Here is a 12,800-nt window from a genome sequence, read left to right on the forward strand (position 1 = left end):
AAAACGCTGGACATAAGGATGTTCAGTAGCTTTGGGGGAGAACAGGTGGACTCAGCGAGAACCTGTACAGAGATAGAAAGCATAGAAAGGAGCCAGTCAGAAAGGAAGCACACAGTATCTGAAGTGAAGAGTACATCAGAGGGAACCAACAGGAGGTCAGATGAAGCAAAGGGCTGAATCAGCACTTTGGAAGACAAGGCCGCAGAAAACACTTTCTCAGAGCAGCAAAAAGGAAAAAAAATTTAAAAGGGAGGACAGTTTAAGGGACCTCTGGGACAACATCAAGTGTAACAACATTTGCATCACAGGTGTGCCAGAAGGAGACCAGGGGTTGAAATCTATTTGATGAAATCATGACCAGAAACTTTCCCAGCCTCGTGAAGGAAATAGACATGCAAGCCCAGGCAGTACTGAGAGTCCCAAACAAGACGGAGCCAAGGAGACCCACACCAAGACATGTCATGGTTAAAATGGCAAAGGTTAACAACAAAGAATCATAAAAGCAACAAGAGAAAAGCAGTTAGTTACCCACAAGGGAGCTCCCTTAAGACCTCCAGCTGATTTCTCAACAGAAACACTTCAGGCCAGAGGGACTGGTGTGAAAAATAGTCAAAGTGATGAAAAGCAAGGACTACAACCAAGATTACTCCACCCAGCAAAGCGGTCATTTGGAATGGAAGGGCAGATAAAAAGACCTTCCCAGACAAGAAAAAAGCTAAAGGATTTCATCACCATCAAACCATCATTAAAAGAAATGTTAAAGGGACCTCTCTTCGCAAAAGAAGAAAAAACACATCCAAAATATGAATAATAAGCTCTGGCTGGTGTGGCTCAGTGGACTGAGCACCGGCCTGCAGACCAAAAGGTATGATTCTGCTCAGGGCACAGGCCTGGGTGTCAGGCCAGGTCCCAGTAGGAGGCGTGTGAGAGGCAATCCATTGATATATCTCTCACAGTGATGCTTCTCTCCCTCTCTCGCTCCCTCCCTTCCCCTCTCTCTAAAAACAAATAATTAAAAAATAAAATATGAATAACAAAGTGGCAATACTTACATTACTTATCAATAATTACTTGAAATGTAAGTGGATTACACCACATATAATATCAAACTCAAAATGGATTAAAGACTTAATAATGTAAGGCCCGAAACCATAAAACTCCTAGAAGAAAAAATAGGCAGTAAATACTGTGATATGCTCATAATAATATCTTTTTGGATATATCTCCTCGAGCAAGGGAAACAACAACAAAAAAATAAACAAATGGGACTACGTTAAAGTAAAAAGGGTTTGCACAGCAAAGGACACCACTGACAAAATGAAAAGACAACCAACCACACAGAAGAAGATATTCACCACTAATCATCAGGGAAATGCAAATCCGAACCCCAGCGAGCGAACCCCCACACCTGTCAGAATGGCCATCATCAGCCAATCAACAAACAACAAGTGCAGGTGGGGACGTGGAGCAACGGGAACCCTCGTGCACTGTGGGTGGGGTTATAAATTGGTGCAGCCCCCGTGGAAAACAGTGTGGGGAGTTCTCAAAAATTAAAGGCAGAGCTACCGCACGATCCAGCGATTCCACATGTGGGTATGTATCCAAAACCCCCCCCCAAACAAACGCCAAAACAAACGCTAGCTCAAAAAGATACATGCACCCCCATGCTCCTGGCAGCCTTATGTACAACGGTCGAGATGCAGGAGCAGCCCGAGGGTCTGACGATGGATGATCGGAGAAACGTGTGTTGCATATGTACCACGCACTATGACTCAGCCACACAAAAGAATGAAGTCTTACTATTTGCCACGCCATGGATGCACCTGGAGGGTATTACGCTAAGTGAAGTAAGTCAGACAGGAAGGCACGTCCCATAGGATTCCACCTGTATGTAGAATCTAAAACGCCAAATGACCACAGACTGGAGGCAGAGGTCAAATAAAGGTTGCCGGACGGGAAGGGGGTTGGGCTGAGTGAAACCGGGGACGGGATTAAGAAGCACAAACTGGCAGTTACGGTCTCGGGGCCACGGCAGGCAGCATGGGGAATATAGTCAATAATAGTGTAACAGCTGCAGGATGTCAGGTGGGTGCGAGACTCACTGGGGACCGCTCTGTGAGGTCCACACGGGAAACTAATGTCTTACTGAATGTCAACTGTAATTGGAATAACATTTAGTGCTTACTTAGTGCAACACATTTTAACCACAATGACAGAAATTCAAACTGTAAGAGGGATCCCTCGAAACACACAGCCCTTTTTCCGGGCCCCCTCCTCCAGGCAGCCCTCCTCCCCTCCCCCAGTCCAGGTCTGGCCCACTTGACACTTCGTATGTGCCTGCGGTGGCTCAGAAGCCACCACTCTGTATGTGTATCATGGCTGCATCTCTGCGTGTCTGAAGCAGCCCCACGGTTGGCTGCACCCTCCTCAGAAGAGGATGACACAGTATTGATTTCCTGGGCACTTGACCATGGGCTGGCACTAGTGGAAGAGCGTGATCCCAGGTGGGTGAGGAGGGGGCGGGGAGGAGGACGCAGCCGGCCGGTCCTCTGTGCACACCTTGACCTTGGTTTTAGGGACCGATGTGATGCTGCTGGAAGACTGCATATCTGATGACCAGCCTCCCTCCCACTGCACTTGCCCCCTGAAGAGGAGGAGCTCAGTGACCTTCGAAGACGAAGTGGAACAGATCAAAGGTCGGTCTGTGTGGGGGGAAGGGAAGGACCTTAAGGAAATCTCTGTCTCTTCCCCGTCCAGCCCCAGCACACAGGGGCTCCACCTTCGCCCACCTGCAGGGTCCTCCTCCCTCGAGTCCTCCGCTTCCCAGCTGACTGATCAGGCAGCTGCCAGACTGGGCAGACCCGGGCTGCCGAACTCTACGCAGGCACACGTGTCCTCAGACCGACTCCATCCTCCCCAGAGTGAGTGGCAGGGCAGGGACAGGCCACGTCCCTCCCCGTCTTCTCATCATTTCGGATGTCGAAGCCTCATCCTGGGGGTGGGAGTGGGGGGCGCGCCTGAACCTTCAGTGTTACTTCCGACCCTGAGGTTGTGCAGGATTCTGGGGACCTGAGCCAGTGCGGAGTGGACAGAGAGCCCGGGGGCTTGAGGAGGTTTGGAGCCAGGGCAGGGAGCCCGAGTGCCAGAGAACTCCCCCAAAGCCCCAACATGTCAGCGTCATCAGTCGGAGGAGGTATTATCAACCCTCTGCCCTGAGCCAGGCCCAGGCCTCTTGGGAGGAATGGTTTGATCATCACGAAGAACCTGTGCAGCGAGGGGTCTACACTGATCCTTGCTCCACACAGGAGAAACTAGGTCAGGTTCAATCCCGCTAAGATTTCACAGGCAGTAAGGAGGGGAATCGAGGATTTTGGCCGAGGGGCTCCGACTTCGAAACCCTCGCCCCTCACCTGGGCCCGCCTCCCCTTGAGGGGCAGGGCAGCAGGCAGGTCCTGGGACAACCAGTGGTCCCTCGCTCACCCTTTCCCTCCTTCTCCCTTAGAAGCTGCCAGGACCCCCGTCCTCCATGTGAAAGCCGACGTGCACAAGTCCTTGGACAGCTACGCAGACGGCTTGGCCAAAGCCATAGAGGCTGAAGCCAAAGTCAACTTATTCGGAGAGGAGGCTTTGCCCGGAGTCTTGCTAGTGGCAAGGACCGTCCCAGGGGCTGGGTTCGGGGGCCGCCAGGGCGGCCGAGTGCCCGTGAGTCAGAGGCACCAGCTGCAGAGCATCGAGGAAGGGAACATTCTCACTTCGAAACAGAAATGAGGGCCTCAGGGTGGCCTGTCCCCCCCAGGCAGACACCCGCGGCCGACCCACCGAGCCGGGGCCTGGGAGCACGGGGCAGGAACGGCATCTGGTGTGCAGGTGCCTGAAAACACACGAGGACTGTGCCCATGGCCAGAGACTGCAGGGTCAGTGTGAGCCCCCACGTGGGCCTCTCGCAGACCCCCTGACGGGACCAAAGGCATCAAAAGCACAAAGAAACGCAGACAGAGGTGTGGCCGTGCCTTTCTGGGTGGTGGGGCGTGGAGGGGGGCCTCGAAACCGGGCTGGGAATGGGAAGGAAGCACCAGGTGGGTCCTGTTCTCCCATTCAGGCCTGCATCCCGGATGCCCACGCACTGCCCCAGGGGCAGAGGCTCGGGAGGCAAGCCCTTCCCAGGGCGCCCGGGCTTCCGCAGGGTCCCTAGAGGAGACCCCAGCAGCAGAGCCCCCACGACTCGTACCCACGCCTCAGCGCTAGTTGGGACCTTGCCTGGGTGAAGCCACCTGCTGGTGGTCCCGGGCAGTCACAGACCTCCTCCCTACTCACTGATTCTTTGCTCTTTCAAAAGAAGGGAGAAACCACTATCCAAGATGGGAGGAAGGAGCAGGTACCAGGTGCTTCCTTTCCAGAATTTAAAAAAGCAAATGTATTTGGTTAGGACATGCCACCGACTTACCAAGCTTGGACACGGCTGCGGTTCCGGCCAGTGAGGAGGTGGCGACACTGTTGTCCTAGAGGAACCCCTTTTCCTCGGGAAACCTCTCAGAGGGACTCCCTGCGAGATGCTTGATTGACAGGAGATGAGGCAGAACAGCAATGGTGCTGGGCCTGGAGCCACACCCATGCTCCCGGCCTGGCTCCGCCCCTTCTTTCTCCGGTCACCTGGGCCTTCCCATCCAGTCTCTGTGCCGGAAGATGGAATGTGAGCGTGGGGCATCAGATTGAATGGTCTCCAAGGTCATTTTCAACTGTTGACCTTTGATGATCTTTGTCAGGTAGAGATCGGGGTGGGGGGGGTGAGGACCCCCAGACTAACGCTGCACAGCTTCCTAACGTGGTTTCTAAGGTTTCTAGAGGCCACAGGCCCAGCTGTGCGGACTCCCCAGCTGGTGTGACCCCGCCCTCCAAGATGCAACTATGAAGGAAAAGACGCCCCCTCCCAGGTGGAGTGGCTTCGTGGGGGTAGACCTCTGCCCCCTCCCCTCGGAGCTGGGACAGCAGTGAGGTGGGGCCTGGAGCGGTGGCCAGGTGACGTGGGGGAAACATTTGCCTGGCCCTCCGAGGCGCAGGTGGTCAGCAAAGGGGACCGGCAGCGTGCGCCCGGCAGCTGCTCCTGAGTGTGGTGCGTGCGGGGGGTCAGCCAGCTCCCAGAGAGGCGGTTTCTTTCTTGCTGAGTAAGCACAGTGGTTGGCTGGGCCCTGGTCTGCAGTTTGCAAAGACCTTGACTGAGACCTGGGGGCTTGCCACCTTCACTGTGGTCAGGCTCACTACAAGTCTGGGCCAGCCAAGTGCCAGGCACTGGGCAGGCTCTGGGGGAGGGGAGGAAGAGCAGAGGGCTTTTCTAGGGCAGAGGTGGCTTCACTGGCAGGTTCTTCTCCATCAGGGGGTGTTTTACATGGTCTCTGTGTGTATTCCCAGCACTTGTGTAGGTCATAAAGGGACCCTGTTCCTGCTCAGCTGGCATGTGTGGGGGCGGGGCTGGGTGGAGGCCTCCGCCTGAAGGTGAGAGTAACCTGGGGCACCAGTGAGGCCTCTCCGAGGGCAGCCAGTGGGCTTGGAAGCCCAGGGTTGGAGAGTGCACCCCCTGGGCTGGGCTGAGTGCTAGGAAGGGTCCGGAGACCCCAGGTCCCCACAGGTGTGGCCCAGACAGGCTGGGACTTACTGGATCAGATCTGAGCCTATCTGAAAGGGCGGCACCTCACCAGAGGACTTGCTGTCACCTTGCCTCCTACCGAGTGAGGTCCTCCACTCACCCCTCCACCAGCCCCTGCCCCTGCACCATGCAGGGCACCGAGCCCAGCCTGTGAGCGGTGACAGGACGTCTTTCCACTTAATTCAGGGAGAGACCCAGGACGCTGATGCTGTAAGTGGCTGAGACCAGTACCGATGACAGAAAGGACTGGGCTGCAGGGGAGGTGACCGCCTCCAGCTGTGGGTGGGGGTGGAGAGGGGGTAGCTCCCCGGAGGCGGCAGGTGGAGCCAAGCCTTGGAGGATGTTTGGCAGCGAGAACCACATTTTGCAGAGTTGGGAACTCGAAGTTGCCAGTTCCATCTGGGAGAGCGAGAGAGGGAGGGAGGAGGACTGGGGGGAATCGCACACATTCTGAAGCTTCTGAGAGGCATTTCTGAGGACAGCTGCTCTTGGTGCGGGTCAAAACCCCACTGCCCACGAAACCCAGGCCCATATACGCTCCTGACACCTCCCTGAGGGACTGACTGCATGCACTGTGGCAGGTGGGGCATTTGGCCCCTTGTCCACTTAGAAACCTTCCTGTGTCTCTTGGTTTCCACAGGACGTTTAGGACTGTTGCCCACCTTGGCTTCTTTGATTGGGATTGCCACCTGACAGGTCCCTGTGCTGCACCCCCCCCCCCCCCCCCAGTACCAGGGCTCAGGGCTATTGTGACCTAGAGGCCTGGGAACCCCGCAGCCTACGGTGCAGCCTCTTCCCCGGCCTGGGAAGGCTGCAGTTCAGCACCGTAGACACTAGGTGGCAGCAGTGGAAAGCACTAAGGAGACACCTGAAATTCTTGCTCAGAACTTGTCCCCACTTGTCCCCACTGAGGTCCTCAGCTTTGGAAGGACCACCCTGCCGGCTTACATGTGGCTCTGCCCCTGCTCAGCCATGAGACGCTCAGTGACTGCCATAAGGTGGGGCCATGAGGGGGCTACTGGAGGTACTGCAGGGGACCAGCATGTCCTGAGCGCCTACTGTGTGCCTGCCACGTGCTTGTTCCAGGTTTACTCGGGATTCCCGGGAGCGGGGCAGGCTTGGCTGGGTCAAGTCCCGAGTTTGTACCCATGCTGCCACCACCACTGCTGACTAGGTGTTTTCGGGTCACGGCGTCTCCCTGTGCTGGTTTTCACATCTGTGAGATGAGGTTTCGTCCCGTTTCTATGTGGGGACTCGGGATGTAGGCCTCCCCTGGGGAGGTGACGTGGGTTCACACACCCAGCACTGCCGTGCACACAGTGGTGCCAAACCCGTGGTCTCATCCCTGAGTGTAGGTGGGTGTCTTATCCTTGTGTCCCAGGGACCCGAGACACTGTTATCCTGGGGACAGGTGTTGACGGCTGGTGGGAATGAAGGAGTGGGGAGGATGGGGGAAGGTGAGGGAGAGGAGGGAGGGTGGCCCGGCACTGGGAGCTCCCGAGGGCTGAAGGGGCAGGAAGTGTCTGTCACGGGTGCTGGGCCCTGGGGTGGCCTCCACAGCGTGAGTTCAGCCTTCCAGCCTGGAAGAGGCGCGCTCCCTGAGACACAGCCTGGGTCCTGCGGGGACAGGGACTGCAGATTCTCTGACCCTGCACCCTGAGGAGGGGGCATGGTGGGACTGGGTCAGCGCTGCTGTCCCCGGTGCACGTGAAGTCTCAGGTGAGCCGTGGGGGCAGGAGGGACCAGGCACCATCTTCCCCTGGAACAAAGTAGCAGGAGGAGGAGCTCACCTGTGAGCGCAGTGGTGCACTGACTACAAGAGGGGCGGAGCCTGACGTTCCTGGGTTGGGGACAGACACACAGAATCCTGGGAGCCTCAGAAGTGAGGGGGGTGTCCAAGGTCCCCAAGTGCATTAAGCCAGCATCGAGGCCAAACACCCCGTCTTGGCCACGTGATGAGAAGGAAGGAGCCAGCTTTGCAGCCGAGGATGAGGGACAAGGATGGGTGGAGAGTCCTCGCTGTTGGAGGCCAGGCCAGCGGGGCTTTAGCAGGTAGGGAACGCTACTGCATTGTAACCTGAGGCACTTGCGAGGCTGGAGGGCCTGCTTGCCAGCCCCACAAAAACAGCGGGCCCAGGGTGTGTGGTCGGACTCCCTGGGAAGAATTCAAGGCACAGGCCGCTGCCCACATTACGTCTGCAACAGCACCATTTTGCTCAGCACTGTTTTTGGGGACCTTGGACACAAGGGCGGGACAGTTCCCCCAGAGAGCAGGTTCCTGAGCCCTATCAGCAGCTTGGGAATCAGAGGCCACTTGTTTTTCCCTTTGACACCGTTTCAATGTCACCAATCATAGGACGTCCCTGGGCCCCTGATCCTGCACCAGGGACAGGCCCCTGCAGTGTTCTGGCAGTGGGACCCCGGAGACAAAAGCAGTTGCAAACCCACCTTCAAACAAAACAATGACAAGCTAATCCTGAGACACATTTCACTTGAGTTTTGGGATTTTTCTGAAGCTAAGAAAAATATTTAGAATTACTGTAAGTCAGTATTTATAAACAAAAGTGTGTTTAGAATAGTTTTGCTTACCCGATTAAATATCTGGTCTGTGGAAGTTGTGCGCTTGTCCTTGGACTTGTGGACTTCCTGGTCCTTCTCCACCTTCACCTCGTATCTCCGTTTCCCAAAGCCCCTAAAGCAGAAGGAGACGGAGAAGGGAGGGCCGACTGTTGCAGAACTGGGGGGCTGGGGGCCCAAACCACAGCCACCCGGGCGCATCCATCCATGTGTTTTTGAAATTCCCCCAAGACAGTGAGACTCACCGCAGGTTGTGGAATACAGAGCAACCACCCCTGATGCAAAGAGTTTCCAGCTGATGTGTCCTCCCCACCAGTGCCAAAGTCAAGGGCGTGTGGTGATCATCACCGAGACGACAAACCTCCTCGGGCCCAAGGACCACCCTCTCCCCGAGCCCCTTGCCTGCCACCGCTAAAGTCCACAGTCCTTAGGCAGGGGGCAGAGGCGAGCTCCAGGGTCCAGCCTTTGGCTTCCTAGACCGCGCCCCCACCCCGCCCGCCCAAAACACCCTCTGAACCACAGCCAGGAGCTGCTAACCTGCCTCCAGAACACTTTCTCTTTCTGCCCCTTGGTTCTCTGTAATGCACAACCCCAGACTCTGCAAAATCGCTTAGGGGAGACCTAATTCCTTTGACAAATACCAGTTAAAAGAGAAATGACGGTGTTAGAGAAGGTTCTGGTTCCAAGCAAAACTAAGCAGGAAGTTAGGAGTCCCGAGTGCCTTCGGCCCGCCCCTCTGTGCTGCGCCCTGCACCAGAGGGTGTGCGTACCAACCCGGTGGATCTTCTCCTGTCACTTCTCCTGCCAGCTTCTCCCAACCCCATGGAATCCTCCAGTGGCCTCTGTGTGGTGGGCTTCCCACGACCTCTCCACAGCACCCCGACTGCTTGGTTGCGGCAGAAGAAACGATGTTGCCCTGTGCGCCCACCGCGGGCAGTCTGGCTGCTCTGCAAAGCGCCTCATCCTCTGTGGTTTCATGGGCCCTGGGGTGTAGGTGCTGCAGATGGGAATTGCACCTGCCCCCCTAGAGGAGACGGGGAGCCCAGAAGAGTCGGGTGGCATCAGCAGGTCACGTAACTAATTGGGGACCAGAGGCTAAGACCCGGGCACTTCTGGGGAGCCATCTGTACCCTTTGGGTGGAAGCGTTCAGTGAACGCCTTCTCACGGAGACAGGCGGGCCTACCCAGGGCCAGCGTCAGCCACTGAGCCAACCGAAGAGGGACTTCCTCTCTGCACACCTGTGCCCTCCCCCCTCAGCAGCAGGGCTTCCTGGGGGGGCAGCCGCCTTGGGAGGACCACTCTTGTCCCCAGACAGGGATGCTCTGCTTGGCTGCACCCAAGTCCTCGAGCCCAGCGGGGCAGGGGGAGGGCAGGTGAGCAGCAGGCAGGGAGGGTGGGGAGGCTCACGCTGCGGGGGCAGAGCCAGGCTGTGACCTGTGGGGCGGGGCCGCGGCAGGCAGCTTGCGTGGAGGTGCACGCTGGGGCTGAGAGAGACCAGGAACGAGCAGACAGAGTCTCGGGACCGGGAGACAGAGCCGACAGCACCGGCTTGTGCTGCGGTCTCGTGAGCACCCACAGGAAGCCAGACTCCCACCCGTGGGCAGGGAGGGTCCACAAGCACTGCAGTGACAACTGGAGGTGAAGGGAAAGGACTCTGGGATGAGACGGGGAAAAGCTCTTCTATGGGATTCTATCACACACACATCAGAACAGAAAAGACTCTTAAATCTAGAAAAGAATAGACAGTCTTAAGTCACGGAACAGGCAGGAAAACACGGGTCAGGGTAACAAGGCATCGAATACAAAGTCAAATTCAGGAGATCTTAAAACAACCAACTTCTTTAATCAGAAAGCAACAAACATGCAAATGGCAAGTGTAGAAATTTATTTGAACCAACATTGTCACTACGGGAGAATTGCTCTCCAATGTCGATCTGGCTCCCCCGCCTGGAGATGAGGGGTATTGCACTTCGCGGCTAGCACGGCTCACACACGCAACGAGGGCTAAAGACACCTGCTGGGTTTGTCTGACAGGCTCTCCCAAGTTCATGCACACAATCATTCCACACCAATGCCTGGCTGTCCCCAATAAGGGAAGACTCCAAAAACCATAACCTTAAAATTGCACTGAAGCTCTGTAAAGAAAAAAATATAATAATGTCTTATACAAATTCCAACACGTGTTAAGTGCTGGCCACTCTGAGCTGCTTATTCCTCGTCTTCGTTGTCGTTCTCCTGCCCGGAGCCCTCCGATCGGTCGCCCTCCAGCCGGTCTGGAAAACACAGGGGGAGACTCACGAAAGGCGCATTTGCAGGGTCGCAGCCCACCCCAAACACAAAGTTGGCAGGGCTGAGCTCCTCCTTCCGCGGGCCAGGGAGCCTCGCTGCAGGGACAGTGTGCCTTCCTGCGGACTAGACTGCGGGCCCCCAGAAGGGGCCCCTCATTTCTTTTCCTCTAATATCCCCAGGGCCTGGGCCTTCCCTCTAATATCACGTGCCCGCCTGGGGCACGTGATGAGTGGAGGAGGCGACAGCATTTCTACCACAGACACATGTCCCCACGGAAACACAGAAAATGCTGGCACTAGACACGCTCATCTGAAACGCAGATGGAAGCTGAGGTTTCACCATCTACAGAGGCGTCAATGTGCCCACCGAACCCCACCAAGGTTAGGGAGCCGGAGGGGAAGGGCGGGAGGTGCACTGAGGTGGGAGGAGTCTGACAATCCCACACTCAGAGAGGCTCAGGGTGGGGGAGTGAGCGGGAGAAGCAGACCAGCTCGAGCCAGCCGGAGGATGGCAGCCCACGTGCACGACATGAACCTGTCCCCACCGCTGAGTCCACGGTCAAGGGGACCAAGGGCCTGGAAGCTTGTTTCAAATTCAGGCTTCACCCCGATCCATGGTGCGGCCTGGGGTCAGTCATTACAAACCCACTTGGTGGGGGGTCAGAGCCCAGCGAGGCTGGACCTGTGATGTGACCCGGTGCCGGACACAAGTCTACAAACGCTCGTCACCATCCTTACTGACTGGGAGGTGACGCCACGAGTGAAGACGTTTGATTTATGAACTCAGTGGGCAGTGATGGACACCTGTTCAGTGAACACATTTTGTTTGTAAAGGATACTAGAACTTTTTTGTTGTTTGGTCCACAGATTATTGAATTCCTTCTTGAATATTAATTAGAATATTTGCACTCTGTCTTACTGGGGCACTGGACCTCAGTTTATCATTTAGAACAAAAGGATACTGAGGAAAACACAGAGGTGTCTGCTTCAACCCTAGCACGCCTCATTTCTTTTCGTGGGGGCCACACCTGATTTTGAGCAAAGGGACCACTAAAGGGTACGGACGGTGACACCAGGATTCCTGGAAGGAGCCTCCACTCGAATAAGAAAAGCAAAGCAGCTGAAAGTTTCAGGTGAAAGCTGCCTCCATCCCCCCACGCGGACCCCCAACCGCAGCATGTTCCCCACCACAGCTGCCACCCGGGGATGGGACGGCCCTCACCGGCTCGGATGTGGTTCAGCGAGGCCAGCATCCTCAGCATGAAGGAGGCAGGCACGGTGATGGTGTTCCGGGTCTCCTCCAGCATCAGCTCGTTGCGGGTGATGACCTGGGGGCGAGTGCGGCCACACATCAGAGGCCTGGGGCAGCCACACCACCCCCTGCAGGCTGGGAGGGCGGTGCGAGAGCGGCCTCTCGGCCTCCAGGCTGCTGTCTACGCCACACTCCCCCTGAGGCTCCCCAGTGCCAGACGGTCACTCTCAGGTGCTCGAGAGGAGGGAGGCAGAGAACGCTCCTCCTCGGGGCAGGAGGACAAAGGCCCCATCCTGCTGTTGACACACTTGAGAACTCAACTTATCTTTCTGTTGGGCCCGGTCATTTTCCCCGACAGAAGAGATACCTTCAGGGCACAGGAGGATTTTAAACTGTTGTCCTTGGATCGCTGAGGTCCTCGACTGAGGCAAAGGAACCTTGAAAATGACCTTTGGACACGAGCTACCAATGACTGGTGTCTTAAGAACAAGAGCGGGACTAAATGAATACCCAAAACATGAGAGATCCATGGTACAACTGCAGGCAAAGGGGCAAGGTCAGTGAGAAGCAAAGAGCGTGGGGAGGGGGAGGGAAGCCTGAGCGAAGACGTGGACGCGTTGGTGGGCCGCCCCAGGGAAAAACAACACAGCTGCCGCCCGGGGGCCCACAGGGCCCTGACCGCCTACGCCCGACAAGCTTCTCATCCGCCTGAGCGCCTTTTGCACACACACACACACACACACACTCACTGCTGGTCTCTGCACATGGGAACACATCGGCCCTTGTGTCTCAAGGGCTCCTTGGTGCCGTCTGCCTGGAACCTCAGTCCTGGCAACTTCCACGTCCTCCTCGAGGACGTCCCCACCCCGTCTACTCCCAAGTGCAGCTGTCCCTCCCTACAGGCTTGTGCATGCTGTGTGGACGTCTCGGTCCCTGACCGTGTGAGTGCCAGCTGGCTGGGTGGCGTCCGCCCTTCCCCTCGCACGAGCTCCGAGTGCAGGGTTTGCTCTGTAACCCACACACCCAGTGCTGTGGGCCGAT

General features: G+C 56.6%; 2 protein-coding genes across 9 annotated transcripts in view; one reads left to right on the forward strand and one right to left on the reverse strand.

Annotated features, from left to right (window-relative positions):
• GPR161 (G protein-coupled receptor 161) overlaps window positions 1–6,534 on the forward strand; it is a 30,908-nt gene extending 24,374 nt beyond the window's left edge. For 2 of the 4 annotated variants that reach the window (XM_037167466.2, XM_053659397.1), the window contains exons 5-7: window positions 2,577–2,696; window positions 2,796–2,921; window positions 3,503–6,534. In XM_037167466.2, coding sequence (XP_037023361.2) covers window positions 2,577–2,696; window positions 2,796–2,921; window positions 3,503–3,768 — 512 coding nt within the window. In that variant the 3' untranslated portion in view covers window positions 3,769–6,534. The remainder of the gene's footprint in view (window positions 1–2,576; window positions 2,697–2,795; window positions 2,922–3,502) is intronic. The other 2 variants (XM_053659396.1, XM_053659398.1) reach the window with 1 other exon arrangement.
• A 3,497-nt stretch (window positions 6,535–10,031) lies between these two features.
• Window positions 10,032–12,800, reverse strand: part of DCAF6 (DDB1 and CUL4 associated factor 6) — a 72,998-nt gene continuing 70,229 nt past the window's right edge. For all 5 annotated transcript variants that reach the window (XM_037167400.2, XM_037167401.2, XM_053659362.1 and 2 more), the window contains 2 exons: window positions 11,730–11,835; window positions 10,032–10,492 (listed from right to left, as the gene is read on the reverse strand). In XM_037167400.2, the coding sequence (XP_037023295.2) occupies window positions 10,428–10,492; window positions 11,730–11,835 (171 nt within the window). In that variant the 3' untranslated portion in view covers window positions 10,032–10,427. The remainder of the gene's footprint in view (window positions 10,493–11,729; window positions 11,836–12,800) is intronic.

This window comes from Artibeus jamaicensis, unplaced genomic scaffold, assembly GCF_021234435.1.
Source record: "Artibeus jamaicensis isolate MK-2021 breed Jamaican fruit bat unplaced genomic scaffold, CSHL_Jam_final scaffold_625, whole genome shotgun sequence".
NCBI classification, from domain to species: domain Eukaryota; kingdom Metazoa; phylum Chordata; class Mammalia; order Chiroptera; family Phyllostomidae; genus Artibeus; species Artibeus jamaicensis.